Below are 15,907 nucleotides of genomic sequence, written 5' to 3' on the forward strand. Positions count from 1 at the left end.
TGTGTGCTTGGATGTGGGTGGGGGATGCTGGCAGGATGCACTAGGTGCTCCGCAGCTTGGGGCTTCCTCGGATGTGTGTGGCTGCCTCTCGGCCTAGGACCTCTGGGGGGTTGCTCGGCCCCCACTCTTTCTGCCGGCCTGGCTGCATCTGCGGGCCCGGGGCAGTTCCTGGGTTTGCGGTAACGGTTCTTGCACATATACTGGTATACGATGCACTGGCACGCCTTGGGATTTGGGATAAGACTCATACTGGGCTTAACTTTAGACACGTTAATCCCAAATACCTGCTTTAGGTACTACCACTCACTCATTCCCCCTGTCCATAGCCACCACCATTATAGCTAAGCTTCACACTTGTCACTATAGTGGCTTGATTACACAACATAATAAGCACAATATATTCTACAACTTCACATCTCACCCTCACTGTAAAACAATCTATTCTTCCCCACCCTTTCTATTTCCTACCTTGAGGCTCTCCTCCCTGCTCCCTTTCCCCTCCACTTAGGTGTAACACTGCTCTCCCTTTTTATATCCTCCCTATAATAAAAGATTTCTTACCCTTCCTTAGGGAGGGCTGGTGATGGTCACAATTAAGCAGTAAAATAAATCAATTTATTTTATTGCAAAAACAAAACATGCATTGCTCTCATAATAATTGCACTTCTTGTAGTGTTGACCTTTGACAGTATGTGCAGACAAGTTTTTTAATATTCGAAATATTGAATATAACAAATAAAATTTGTAGATTTAGATTTTTTTATTTATGTTTTTATTTCAAACATGAAAACAGAATATCATAACAACGAAAACATGAAGATTCTCAAGATATATTCACATTTCAGTTTACAATTTATATTACCGAAGTAGAACTACATACTTGTTTAATCCTATCCATAAATCCCTTTTTTTTTTGGTAATTAACGAGATTCTCACCGGAGGTGTAAAGACGACTGAAATATCAAATACTGAAAGTTACTTGATTGAAATTGTTCTCAAATACAAGTAAAACATCTCGTGCATAAACTTAAAAAGTTAGAGACCAAATGTTGCACAATTGTATCTTCATTTATTTTCCACAAAGGCATCTGTACAAAATAGCTGCTATTGCAATAAACTTTATATTCTCCATTACTAAGATCACTTTCAGTTCATTTTAATGCAGATAATTCAAATCCATAACAGCTTTTATCACTAATTCACTGATTTTACACAATCCAGTGATTATTATAGAGTACATTTATTAAAATATTTAATAATTGTGTAAACTTGGAGAACCCAAGCATGGAGCAGCTGGCAGAGACCCCCACAGCTGAGCTCAGGACTCCTCATCATAAAATTTCAAGGAAAGCACCTCTGAGCTTTCCAACACCTGACTACTCTAAGGTAAAGTCCAGGGTTCAATTCCCCAAAGGCCGCTACAAGCCTCCAAAGACCCAAAGGAAAGCACGTCTTAGCTTTCCAACACCTGACTACTCTAAGGTGGAGCCCAGGGTTAAATTCCCCAGAGCCCAAAAACAAAGCACCTTTGAGTTTTCCGACACCGGATTACTCGAAGGTAAAGTGCAGGGTTAAATTCCCAGACCAATACAGGGGTCCCTCCCTGAGCGGGCGTTGTCTCTTTGGACGTTCGTCAGAAAGAACGTACATAAACATTTGCAACGTTTGAGACCAAAGTGACAATCCAGTGATTATTATATAGTACATTTATTGACATATTTAATAATCGTGGGAAATTTGGAGAACCCAAGCATGGAGCAGCTGGCAGAGAACACCCCAGAGACCCCCACAGCTGAGCTCAGGACTCCTCCTCATCATCATAAAGTTTCCAGGAAAGCACGTCTTAGCTTTCCCACACCGGACTACTCTAAGGTAAAGCCCAGGGTTCAATTCCCCAGAGGCCAGTACAAGCCTCCAGAGCCCAAAAACAAAGCACCTTTGAGTTTTCCGACACCGGATTACTCGAAGGTAAAGTGCAGGGTTAAATTCCCAGACCAATACAAGCCTCCAAAGAGACAACGCCCGCTCAGGGAGGGGTCCCTCAGCCCCCAGGCCCCTTTACCCATTGAATCTCCTGCTAACTTGGTGAGGAAAGTCTTGGAGCACACAGCAGATGGGTGCTCCTCTTCAGACATCAGTAGCCCTCAGCAGGCCATCACTCTCGTCGATCAGCTACAGGTATCAGTTTTTCTCAAGGCAGAACTGCAAATTTGTGTCAACTTCACGTTGGAGTGCACAGACATGTACAGAAAATTTCTCTCAAACAAAAAACTCTTGGAAGCAGCCAGAAATATAAAAAGTAGACCTTCACATCTTTGGTGAGTACAACAAAGTTATACTATGTGATCATTTTGATATTTTTTAGTTTTTATCCGAGCTTTGTTGAGTTTTGAAAAGTGTCCTTTTTGGTGTTATGGAAATGGCCACCCTAGTTCCAACACCAGATTACTCGAAGGTGAAGTGCAGGGTTCAATTCCCCAAAGGCGAGTACAAGCCTCCAAAGAGACAACGCCCGCTTAGGGAGGGGTCCCTCAGCCCCCAGGCCCCTTTACCCTTTGAATCTCCTGCTGACTTGGTGAGGAAAGTCTTGGAGCACACAGCAGATGGATCCTCCTCTTCAGACATCAGTAGCCCTCAGCAGGCCATCACTCTCTTCAATCAGCTACAATGTAAGACATTTCATGTCAGTTAAACTTGCAAATGGAAGTTCACCTGCTGCCTTAAAAACACATGTTAACTAAACTTGAGGTTTATCTTTGTTTCAACTCTGAAATTAAAGTTTAAAAAGTTGATTGTACTACATTGTTGTAGCTGACACGACTTTGTTTTAGAAGTTGTCAAAGTTGATATAACATTTTATCACTTGTCTCAACTTAATAATTTGAGTTAAAACAAAAAATCATTACACATTATCTGTATAACAAAACTGTTAATTACTTGTTTTAAATTAATAATGCGAGTTAAAACAAAAATATATACTTCACCAATACAAGCTCGTTGAAAAAACACATTTCTGCATTATTACAACTTACAGTTTTGAGTTTTAAAAAGTTTATACACCTTCCTATTTCAAGTTAAGAGGATTTAGATTTCTTATTTGTTATAACATATGGTACATGATAGAACACAGAATACTTGCATTTGTCCAAAAATACATTCATTTGTAAAACATCAAACTTTGGGTTGTACAATAACCCAAACAGGTAGCAGCTTCATTAAAACCTCAATATAAAGACAAATGATAAATATTGAGACAATATTTAAGTGGTTTATTTCTTAGTCCATGGACTGTGCTCATGATGACTTTCTGAAGGAACTCAAAGGTTTACCTCATATTTCGCGGGTGCTCAAGATAAAGGCAGTAGAAGGCTCCCAGTAGCATGGCAAAGCCAGTAGGCACATCTCTGATGTCATGTAGGATGATCGTTTCCTCTGCTGCCATAGCCACATTAAAGACTTCCACAGGAAATGCACCTGGCAGAGGGCCTTCATGTCCAATCAGCAGTCCAACTTCCATCCCTGCCATTATCACGTCGAGGGTTTCGCCATGAACCTGAAGATCGGATTTGAAATGAATGAACATCATGATGAAAATTACATTATTAATCTGCGTACCCTTCGTTCTTTGGTTATTCCATTTTAAAACCAAATCAGAACAAACGTAATTTTTTTTTATTTTTTTGAAAACCAAACCAGCGTTTTTCTTAAAAAAAAAAAAAATCCGTTTGTGTGATATTTGGGTATTTACAGGGAAATTAGAGCAAGCGCTTAACTCCACTGCACCTGGTTTCCTTCCCCAGGGGCCTCATATACAAAAGGTATGCACGCCCAAAAACGTGCGTATGTCAAAGTCCACGGCAAAATCCTGATGTTCAGATAGTGGAGTGAGCGTGGAAATATGCGGTCTTTCATGTCAAGTCCTGAGGTGGCGTATGTACGTTTCTACACAGTTGATGTTTCACACATGAACCTCTGAGCTCTGTTGTCCTGTATCATTTACACATTTCTAGTAAGTCATAGTTTGTTTTTTCTTTTTCTTTGTGTAATCTGAGTCAATGTTGTTCACTACCTGTCAAACACAACTCACTTGAAGCTTTGTGAGCTGGGATCTCCTGCAGGTGATCAGACATTCTCTGAGTAACAGACACATCTGAACACTAACGCTTTCAGTCCAGCCATCATTAGCAGCCTCGCACACACTCCAACAAACTGTGACCGACAGGTCCGGTGGGTGCATGCCTGTTAGTGTGTCGTGGGCAGGATCGTACCGGTTGGAGGGTTGGCAATTGACGTATTGCGAAAAGGACTTAAATTATAGAGGCTTTAATATCATAACAATTTCCACTGAGTCACATTTACCTGTTACACATCCATCCACAGCCTGTATGATGATGAGATGGAAACAGATACAAACATTAGGCCTGATGTGTGCGATGAGAACATCATATTTTGCAATTATTATTAGTAGTAGCAGCATTTTCCCTCTTAATTCGTTTCCCACCTCTTAACACACAGACACTGTCGGTCTAATGTTTTAAAACATTTAAAAACTTTTTTGTTACTGGTGGTGAGAGCGCAGCTTTGTCTGATGACGCCGAGGGGAATCCCAGTGATGATCTCATTTCAATATGATTTACATATGTAAATGTGGGCATGAACAGGGAGGGGACACGTGTACTCACATCCACGCTGATTCAGATGTTCAAACGATAGGTGCGTGGATCCAGTCATACTCAGATTTAAACATCTGAATTTTTATGAGAGTACTCCTGTCTCTGGATTGAGACGTACGCTTTTTTCACGCGATTTTATATGCAAGTCTTTGTACATGAGGACCTAGGTCCTGGACCACGGTCCTCAATCCAGAGACAGGCGTACACTCGTAAAAATTCAGAATTTTTTAAATCGGTTCGTAGGACTGGATCCACGCACCAATCTTTTGAACATCTGAATCAGCGAGGATGGGAGGGCACATATTTACATATGCAAATCATATTTAAATTAGATCAGCGCCGGGGATTCCCCTCAGCTTGACAAGAAAAGGCTGCGCTCTTACCACCACACAAGAAAGAAAATATATTTTTTAAACATTATTAGACCAACAGAAGTGTGAGACAGAAATTATTCAACAGTGAAGATACTGGAAAAAAATAAACGTTAATATAGACACACAGTCCGCTGAATTCTTAACTGAGGGTGTGTTAAGAAGTGGGAAGTTGATGAAGGAAGAAACGGAAAATGCTGCAATATACTGATAAATGCACATCAGGCTTAATGTCTTTGTCTCCATCTGATCATAAAACAGGCTGTGAATGTGTAACAGGTAAATGTGACTCAGTGGAAAGCGCTTTGGTATTAAAGCCTCTATAAGTGAATCCCATTTCCTAATACATCGCCAAACCCGCCGCCTCCTGGTACGATCACCCTGCGACACAAACACATGGGCACCACACCGGTCGGTCGGTCGCGGTGATCATTCTGTTGGAGCGTGTGTGGTTGCTAATGATGACTGGGCTGAAAGCGTTGAGGTGTTAGACTGTTACTCAGAGGTCAGCTGATCACCTGTAGGAGAGGCCAGCGCACAGCTCTGACAGGTAGTGAATGACATTGACTCAGATTAGACGTTTTAAAAAAAAATGTTTAGCAGAGTGAATATCTGTCTGTCGGTCCTCTCTGTGTGGTGATCTTAAAACATGAAGCTCTTGTCTTAGGTTCCCCATTAATATCGAAATACCCTAAAAAAAAGATTACATTTTAAAACAGAAAAATGCTGCTTGCTTGGTTTTTAATGCGTTTCTGTTTTGGTTTTAAGTCAGTAAAACTAAATAATCTGTTTATCTGTTATGTTGATTTGGTTTTAAAACTGAATAAGCAAAGAACAAAGGGTACACAAATTATTATCGAGTGATTCTTATGTAAAATTATTATTGCTTTTGGTATGATAATAACACTCATGAACATGATAAATGTGCCTTAGCCACATTTAAAACCAAATCTAAAGAGTGTACTATAAACTGTGTGACTGCAGTGTCTTACATCACAAATCTTGACGACCTTGGAGGAATCATCTGAAAGGTAGTGAGGGAGACCAAGTACGGCAGCTGTTCTTTGGTTTTGGTTTGTGTCCTACAAAAGCAAGTAATAGTAGGTGAATACAACACACAAACTAGAATCCTAATCTTAGTACTCTTTGTTAGGAAATATTTATCTACACAGTACTTACCTCCTTTTAAGACAATCCAGAATCTTGCTCAGGGCCAACTTCCTGCCCGATGCAGCAGCTGCTTTGTACAGTTGTAGGAGACTGGGCACCAAGGCATCGAGTCCACCCAGAAAGGTCTCCAGCAGGTCTTTGGTGACAACTCTGTGATTAACTGAAGCAGACAGACAACAAAAAATGGACATTTAACTGTATCCTTGTTCCTCAAATTAGTCTTGAAATGAGCAAAGTATTTGTTAATATTACTTGGCTCTGAGTATGTACACAAATCACAGCATAACTTGGTCAGAATTTTGTGATCTTTTTTTTTTTTTTTTTTTACATGTGCTCTCAAATGGATTTTAAGTTCAACTTGGGTTTGAAATGTGTTCAAATCAGTCTTCATAAATACAGACGAGGCCTGAACACCTCTGATGATGTCTGCGATCCTCTTTATAATGTTGGAGTATTCTTCCTTGCACATTAGAGGAGAATGCACAAAACTCACATTTCCACTTCATGCGCTGGACACTTGTTGATTTCTGTGAATAGAAAAAACAAAAAAATATTGCTTGTTTAAAATAATGAAGACAAAGTACTTATATATTTATTTCCTAAACTTAAGTTGTTGAATCTTTCCAAAGGTGAAAATGGTTGCACTTGCAAATAGGGATATATTGATTTTGCAAACAACAATAATTAAAATGTATTTAATGTATTCTGCCCCCGCCACCACAGCTGGGTAGATAAACAACAGGGCCCTAGAAAACTCAGATTCAGAAGATCCACTTAGTCTTTAGTCAGGAAACACTGTAAACTGAAAATACAACTACATATTAGTATTTTCATTAACGGAAAATGCCACCATATAAAAAGTCCGCTAGCTTGATGCTAATGTCTATGGGAAAATGTATGTATATGCTAATGCTAACATTTACCGCGATTGGCTGTGATTTATATAACACACCGTTTGTTTAGCTTTCACAAAACAACAGTCTTAAGAGTGTTATCAAACGGTACACTTAAACATACTCAAACATGTTTTTTCAAGCCTTATCTTATCTTAGAAACTAGTAGGCCGTAGGCTTTTCAAGATGGCGATTTTCAACTACTACGGCAACAGGGTTAGGACAAAACATAAAAACTTACTTAGACACGTTCCGAACAGGAAATAACAGTGACTTTAACTTACAATGTATTACATAGTGAAAAACCTTAATGGCACATGGAAAAACGAATATTACGGTCACATTTATACACTACACCAGTTAGTCATATATATTTAACATTTTACACGTTTTAACAAAGGTGGTGGATTAAATTTGTCCACCATAGCAGGTGTGGATGGGTGTTAACGTTACCCCATCAACGGTGTTGGGAACGTTACTTTAAAAAAGAAATTAGTTATAGTAACTCACTACTTGTTCAAAAAAGTAACTGCGTTAGTAACTAAATTACTTTATAATAAAAGTAACTCATTACCAAGGAAAGTAACTATTTGCGTTACTATTGAAAAAAAAAAAAAAAAAAAGTTGCTCTGTGTCAAAGAATTCACATTTTTTAGATGCGTGTATCGTGAGGTGCTTCATTAAATTTGAGTTGCTTACAACAGATGTGGACAAAGTCTTCACCCCTGGATATAATGAACACTTCACATACACGTTCTTGCCTTTGACCACAATTAATTTAAAGTAGTGTTTGTATCGTCACCTTAAAAATGTCATCTTCTCATCAGACTGCTCCACGGTCACCATCTCTGCTGCGTCATCCAATCTGCTCTGTGTGTGTGTGTGTGTCGTGTGCTGGCACGTCGCCTTAGCCAATCATAATCACTCACCTTGTTTTTAACCCGCCTCCTCTTGCTGGCACATGTGTAAAAACACTGGCTCTGATTGGCTACCATGAAACATGACGCAGCCTAAGCCAATCATAATCGCTCACCTTGTTTTGAACCCACCTCCTCACAACAGTCGAGTCAGAAGCCGGGGATGCTTTCGGATAACATTTTATTTAATCAATGCATGTGACGCACCGCATTTAACGTTCGGTAACGATAACGGCGTAAAAAGTAATTAGTGAGATTACCCCGTTACTGAAAAACTAACGCCGTTACTTTAAACGCCGTTATTCCAAACACTGCTCATCAATGCGACAAATTAAGCTTTTCCAGGCTATCAATAAGCACAACTTACATAGTTACTGTTTTTACGTTACAGCAACTACGATTAATGGAAAAATAGTCCAGTAATTAAAATAAATAGATTATTAAACTCACTTTGCTCTACTCTGAAACACTATCAGTTTCCCTCCAGAAGAAAAGCCAGGTGTTGTATTGCTCCGCCTCCATGAACAGGCCGTTGTTTGAAATAGTCTCGTTGCGCCGGTGGAAGTAGTCCCTTCTTGTTTATTATCAAAAAAATTGTATATTTTGGAATGCATTTTTTTGTGCCAAAATCGATTTGCTGTGACTTTTTAGTTAAAATGTCTTCCTTAAACCAAGGTAAGGTTGAAGCATGGGAATAATCATTTAAACACTGTGAATATTGCTGTACTTGTGTGACCGAGCTGCAAACACGTACAGATACAGACAGGCATTCATGTGGTTATCAGAGCCAGGCAAATAGATTTAATGACATATATGAGAAAAAATAAAAACATAGAAAAAAAAAAGAGAGTCCGTAAGAGCGAAAGGAAACATAATTAAATTAATAGAGATAAATAAATAACGATAAAGGGTTGAGAGGGAAACATTAACATTGTTCAGACATATATGTGTATATATAACATTATTTAGTTTCACAGCTTTTTTGTTTGTTACATATTTTATGGTATTAAAATATAGATATTTTTCATTTTCAAAATTATGTCTGTTTGGTTTGTTTTGCAACCATTTTGCTTTATGGATTTGCACGCTAGAATAGCCACTGAATTCACATTCACGCAGGGAATTACTGAGACACATCACTACCGATGACTTACAAAACCCAAGTTCAATCAACACATACACATCAGTCAAAATTATAAGATAGTCAACATAATGAGTAACTGTAAGGCCGTTTGTGATGATGTCATCAACAGGGTTTGTGTCACCTCAGTGAAACTTTGGACTCGTTGGTAAAAAGTTTCCTCCTGACGAAGAAGGAGTTACGCCGCCTGAAGAAGCAGCACAGAGCAGACCTGGGTTGTCTTGACCCCACACGGTGAAAAGTGACCTTTAAAATATGAACGCTGTGCCGTCCTGGTGGTTTTAACCTGTTTCCTGTTTGTTTCCTGGTGGTTTTAACCTGTTTCCTGGTGGTTCTAACCTGCTTCCCATTTGTTTCCTGTTTTAATCTGCTTCTCTTTTGTTTCCTGGTGGTTTTAACCTGTTTCCTGTTTGTTTCCTGGTGGTTCTAACCTGCTTCCCATTTGTTTCCTGTTTTAACCTGCTTCTCGTTTGTTTCCTGGTGGTTCTCAGGATGTTGAAGGCACAGATCTACTACTCTGTGTATCTCATGAGGAAGCTGAAGAAGTATCAGGAGCAGCTCTGTGAGACTCCGCCCCCCTCCTTCCCTGTTCAGCCCGTGTGCTCGTCCACTCCACGAACCCCCCCACAGGTACCATCCTCCCCAACATTTATCAATATATCACCAGATAAATTGGGGGGGGGGGGTGTCACAGAGTCAACATTCATGTCAGCATTTAGAATAATGAGCAATCAGAGCATTAACAGGAAACAACAAAGGGTTTCTGCGTTTTTGTTGTCGTTTTGTGTATTATTGTTGTGACTTTATGTGTTTTTGGAATAGTTTTATGTATTTTTTTGTTGTTTTGTTTGTCTTTCTTGTCATTTTGTGTTTTATTATTCTAGTTTTATGTGTTTTTGGAGTCAATTTGTGTCTTTTTGTTGGTTCTTTAGAATCAAATTTTAAATTTCTGTTGTTATTTTGTGTGTTTTTGGAATATTTGTGTTTATATTTCTGTCATTTTGTCTATTTTTGTTGTTATTTTGTATGTTTATAATAATTTTTTGGGTTTTTTTGAAAAATGTTGTCTATTTTTTTGTCATTTTGTTTAATTTTGTTTTTATTTTGTATGTTTATAGTAATTTTTTGTGTGTTTTTGAAATATTTGTGTGTATTTTTATTTCGTCTATTTTTATTGTTTTTTTGTATATTTTATAGTAATTTCTGATGTTTTTAGAATAGTTTTGTATATTTTTCTGTTGTTTTGTGTGTCTTTGAAAATAATTTGGCTTTTTTTTTTTTTGTGTATGTGTTTTCGTTTTAATTTTGTATGGTTATAGTCATTCTGCGTGTTTTTGGACTCATTTTGTGTATTTTTTGGGGGACCATATAAAATGATTCTGTGGCCATGAGTTGCCCACGTCTGACCAACAATAAACTATTGTTTATGATGCGTTTGATTGTCCCATGATGACAGATTCTAACACACATATTTAATGAGCTGATTGTCTTCATTCCCACAGTTTCCAGCTGATCCTGTTGAGATGAAGGAACTGAGGTCAACCAGAGAAGGAAGTGACGACGACTACAAACACACACTCACCTCTCACTTCCTCCCACCTCTGAGCGATGCTCACACACACATGGATCAGTGAGTTGGAAATTAGTGCAACTTTGAGGAAAATTACAGCTTAAATTTCAAAATAAACTCAATACTCAATTCTGTTAGCACGTTAGCACGTTAGCAATGAGGCAAGCTGCAGCAAAGCTTTGGTTAGACTTTGATCCTGGAGGGCAGCAGTTCTGCACGTGTTAAATAATAACTCACACCTGAGTGTAATGATCGGCTCAGGTGTGTTAGAGCAGGGATTCACAAAAGCAAGCAGGACTGCAACCCTCGAGGACCAGAGTCAAAGCAGGAAAGAAATCAAATATTTTGATTCCAGTCAGTGATGTAACATCATGGTGATAGGACCCGGTGCAATTTTTTTTTTGTGCCCCCACCCTAAACACAAGTACATGCACACACACGCTTGGACACACATAGGCACAGCAAGTGAAAACTTCCTTCTATAAAATCTTAAAGCGTCTGTACTGTTTTATTTATTATTTGCAACTTAACGCCACATTTTTCACAAATGTGTTTTTGTCAACTATCCAAAATCTATGAAAGAGAACAGGTGAACGACATAGTATGTAATAGATCAAATCAAATACAGAAAATGTAAATGTCTGGTGTAAACGCAGCATTACGGTGCCTGGAACCTGGTGCACCATCTATAGTTACGCCTGTGATTCCAGTCTCACATGTTTGATATTTGTCTTTTAGAAGCAGTCAGTCCAGCTGCTTCCCTGGTCCTGTACCCAGCACCACCAGGACCACCACCAGAACCAGAACCAGTAGCAGTAGCAGCAGCAGCAGTAGCAGGAGGAGGAGGATCATACCTGGAGAGAGGAGGAGCTCCAAAGTTCAATCGCAAGTGAGTCAGCATTAAAAAATGTGTCTGAATGAGCGTGTTCTTCTCAGGTGTTTATCAGTCATGAACCCAACGTTAATGAAAAAGCAACATTTCTTATCCATTGGAAGTCTAAATGTGACTGTAACATGTGTTGGCTCCGCCCTCAGGACGGGATCATCTCTCCAGAACTGGACACTAGCTTCATTAGATCAGAGAGCAGCCCCCTCCCCCCTTCTCCTGTCCACCAGATGGCGACAGAGAGGTGAGACCAGCAACATACATGTATTTTATTATTATTACGTGATGAAAACATGGAGAGATATTCTCTTTTACTTTGAAAGGACTGCTTTCAATCTAAAGCTGACTACATCCTTTTGTCCACAATCCTTACATTGAAATAAACAAAACAAAAAATACAAAATCAAAAGAAGAAATAAGTAAAGAAATTAGGGATTTGATATTATCACCATCCTTTGGTACCAATTCAATAAATATCAGAGTTCTGATTTATTGTGATTCTACGGAAGCAGATTAGGGCCAATTTTGATAATGAAAATAATTTTGGGCAAATCAACATTAAAGTTGAAAAGACAAAATTAAAGTTGAAAAGACGAAATTCAATTTGAAATTTCAAAAACGAACTCAAAATACAACATGGTGATAAAAGTCAAAGGTTTGCTAATAAAGTTTAAATAATTATTCTCTTCATCAAAGTTGGCCTTAATCCACTTCTATACAGTTCAATAATAACGATTATTGAAACTCACTGAGACATTTTTTTACAGACCACGGGAACATAAACGACACTGCATGTAGGGTTAGAAAAAAATAAATAAATAAATTGATATTTATTATCTTTACACAAAATAAAATTGTGATATATACATGAATCAATATTTTCCCCCCCCTCTTATTAAAAAACCTGTTTATTTTCTTATTAAAATCTATGGAGGAATTAGTCATAAATAAATAAGTCCCCTTCAAAATAAAAGCAGTGTTTTAATGTGGATATGGTGTTGTTTTGGACTTCCTGTGATTGCTGAGTCATGGTTTTGTCCTCCAGTGTCCGATTGTTCCGCTGTGATTCCATTGAGTCCATCTCTGCTGAGGAAAGCTCCAGGAATCCTCCGTCTGTTTTTCACCCGCCCACAAACGCCAGCACGGCTCAGCAGGAGAAAAGTGGGAGGAGCCGCAGCCTCTACTGCTCGTCACCGCAGCGTGTCACATGCAGCAGCATCAGCAGCATCAGCAGCAGTAAGAACAGTCATTTCCCCTTTAACGACCCTCATTTATCACCCGTTCCTACGCTACATCTGGGCCGTAGCACCACACTTTGGGCCCTGGGTACTAACCCTCTTCTTGGGCCCCTACTGTAAGTTATGTGCACTTGTGTCTGATTCCAGGGATGAGATCCAATGTTCAGCCTCCTGCTCTGATGTCCAGATCCACTCAGACCTCAGCAGCAGTGGAGAGGAGCAGCCGGACGCCACAGCACCGTGAGAACCTTCTTTATTCAACCAGTTCAGAGTTCTCAGTGAGAGAAACGTCTCTGATTTATATCAACTAAACAGCTTCCTCACATTCACATCAGGGAAAGGAAACCAGGAGAGACCCTGGTTATGATGAACATGGCAAAAATCATCATGAAATCTGGTGAAAAGAGGTTAAAAGTGACAATAATGGGTCAACATATAAACATTAGGTGTAAAAGTGGTAGAAAGTGTTTATAAGTGCTGAACATGTCTGGAAAGTGGAAAAAATGTGTAGAAAAGACATTAAAATGTGATGTAGAAGTGTCAGAAATGGGAGAAATGTAGCAAATATAAATTAAAAGGAGCAAAAATATGGAAAGAAAAAGTGATGAAAATAGGTTAAAATATGGTGAGTTTGGTGAAGTTACAGAAAAATGATAAAAATAAGCAAAAATGGGCTGAAATTGTTCAAAAGATATTCACACACACACACACACTTTCTTCTGACTGAGCACTCACTGAATGGAACTCCTAACCTGCTTTATGATTGGCAGACTGTTGCAGCGACTCCGCCCCTCATCGGGTCAGACCAGTGAAGAGCCAACACAACCGTGCTCTTTTTCTACGCCAGTTTCTGCCAGGGTGTCCACCTCAAAAACTGTAAGTACACACACACACACACAATATACAAAATAACTCCACAAACACACAAAACAACAAAAAGACTCAAAATAATATGAAAAACACAGAAATGGATTAGAAAAATACACAAAGGAACAAAAAATGTAACAAAACAATAAATAATTAATCCAGAAATACACAGAATGATGTTATGACTTCACAAACACAACAGACACACAAACCATTAAAAAATGACTCCAAATATGCAAAAAAACAAAAACACACTATCTGATTGGTTGTTATTCTAATGACTGTAGATCATGTGACCCTCAGATCAGATACGATCAGTTTTGTGGATCGCTGCGTTTTGTTATTTTTGTAGTTGTTGAGTTTGTTTTTGGAACAATTTTGTAAATTGTTGTTGATCTTTTGTATATTTTTCTGTAATTTTCTATCTTTTTTGGAGTTCCTCTGTATTTATGTTTGTTTTTTATTTGTAAGGAGTCATTTTGTGTATTTATTTATTTCATTTTAATTTTGTGTGTTTTTGGAGTATTTTGTTTACTGTTGCTGTAGAAAAAGGTTTGTTTACAAGTCCCTCCCTCACATTTAGATTAAAATAATAGTGGCCGATGATCTGGATGTTCCCCACCCTGCACACAATGAGACGCTCAGAAGATTAATAAATAAATAAATGAATAAATAGAGTGTTCAGTGACTTTCCTGTGATGTTTCTACTTTACTCCAAACGTCTCAGGCTGCATGTGATGCTCTGAATAAATGGCTGTGAAACACAAATCTATTTTCTAAAGCGGTGTTTCTCAAATCTTAAACAACTGTATTTCTATACTTTCACTTTGTGAAATATAAATCTAGTTCAACTAAAATATATATATATATATATGAGCTTAAACATGATCAGAAACTTATTCCAGAAAAAAATGTCTATGGGTTTGCCAGAAATTCTAAATATGAAAATGTGGTCATGATCCACTAAATACTGTTTATTTCACGTCTTTACAAAGTGAGATTGTTTAAAATGTGTGTTATCAATCATTATGATCTATAGATGTTTTTAAATAGTTTTCTAAGTTAAATGTTGAAGTGGGACAAAGGGTTTGAGAACCACTGATCTAAACCAATAACAGACTGTGTTGTGTTCCTCTCAGGTTCTACCCCTCCCCTCACAGCGGGTCACGGTTGGGGTTCAGAGGTCACACTGAGGCCACGCCCTCATTGGACAGAGCCATCAGAGCCGCTGAGAGCATGAAGAGATCGTCCAGTCGCATGGTTGACTCTCTGTCTGCAGGCCTGCACCTCCGGCAGCACCTCGCTACCCCGGCTCTGGACTCAATCTTGATGATGTGATCATCCAACAGTTTAAGAGCTTTCTCAGTGTTGAGGATAGAGAGAAGCGTTTGATGTGTTCCTGCACTCAGCACTTCCTGTCCTATGGAAAAACGCTCATTTAAATATAGCGTCTATAGTAGTGGGCGTGCACTGTAACGTTTCTCACTCAACGTTCTTGAAGCCAAAATACGACACTTAGGGGCGTTTCCATCTTGCAGACTACTAGTGGCTCAGTGTTAGTGAATCTGGGTCATCAATGGTCCAACTTATCATCAAGTCCAACACCTGGTGCTGATGGTGTGAAGAAAAGCTGAAAGAGCTGATGGAGAATCACACGCTCTCAGGAACATGTCCTACCTTTGGATCACGTTGGAAGAAGTTCTGGACCTTGAATAACTGTTGTTACTTGTGTCACTAAACCTGCCTTTAGTTTCATTTATTCTTTAGTTTTATTCCTTCTCACTGACCTCATTCCTCTTAAATTACAAACTACGACTGTTAAAGATGGTGACGAGGTCTTTGTTTTTTAAAGATTGTGTGTGTGTGTGTGTGTGGAGCAAATATCTCCCCGACGCAGTGCCAGTTCGACCTGAAACTCGGTCGACGGATTCTAAATACCCCAAGTGTGTGTATCTGTTATTTTGGAGTCATTTTAAAATGTTTATTTTAATTTTATTTCACTTCTGGACGGCCCCGAAATGAAACCTATTCAGCTTTTGACCTCAGGGTGTGAGGGTGTGCTGAAACCATCAGCCACTGGTGAGTCTTTTACAGACAACTTTCCCAACCCGTTCAATTCTCCATCTGGAAAACTGCAGATTGTCTGTGGTGCCGTACATGGAAGCTAAGCTCTGACCACTC

General features: G+C 38.9%; 1 protein-coding gene across 1 annotated transcript; it reads left to right on the plus strand.

The window, feature by feature from the left end:
• Nucleotides 1-1,752: 1,752 nt before the first annotated feature.
• On the plus strand, nt 1,753-15,064 carry LOC114460732 (uncharacterized). The gene is made up of 8 exons (XM_028442639.1): nt 1,753-2,178; nt 9,278-9,399; nt 9,657-9,795; nt 10,668-10,795; nt 12,667-12,857; nt 13,007-13,099; nt 13,630-13,735; nt 14,866-15,064. Exons 1-8 carry the CDS (start codon nt 1,753-1,755, stop codon nt 15,062-15,064), a joined length of 1,404 nt encoding a protein of 467 aa, XP_028298440.1.
• The last annotated feature ends 843 nt before the right edge of the window (nt 15,065-15,907 follow it).

This window comes from Gouania willdenowi, unplaced genomic scaffold (genome assembly GCF_900634775.1).
Source record: "Gouania willdenowi unplaced genomic scaffold, fGouWil2.1 scaffold_62_arrow_ctg1, whole genome shotgun sequence".
NCBI classification, from domain to species: Eukaryota; Metazoa; Chordata; class Actinopteri; order Blenniiformes; family Gobiesocidae; genus Gouania; species Gouania willdenowi.

What these genes read in the sequence shown, in the direction of transcription:
- LOC114460732 (XM_028442639.1), top strand. Translation starts at nt 1,753, where the DNA reads ATGGAGCAGCTGGCAGAGAACACCCCAGAGACCCCCACAGCTGAGCTC. An exon ending in CTCCACGAACCCCCCCACAG is followed by an intron (nt 9,796 to 10,667) that starts GTACCATCCTCC and finishes TCATTCCCACAG; the next exon opens with TTTCCAGCTGATCCTGTTGA. An exon ending in CATCAGCAGCATCAGCAGCA is followed by an intron (nt 12,858 to 13,006) that starts GTAAGAACAGTC and finishes GTCTGATTCCAG; the next exon opens with GGATGAGATCCAATGTTCAG.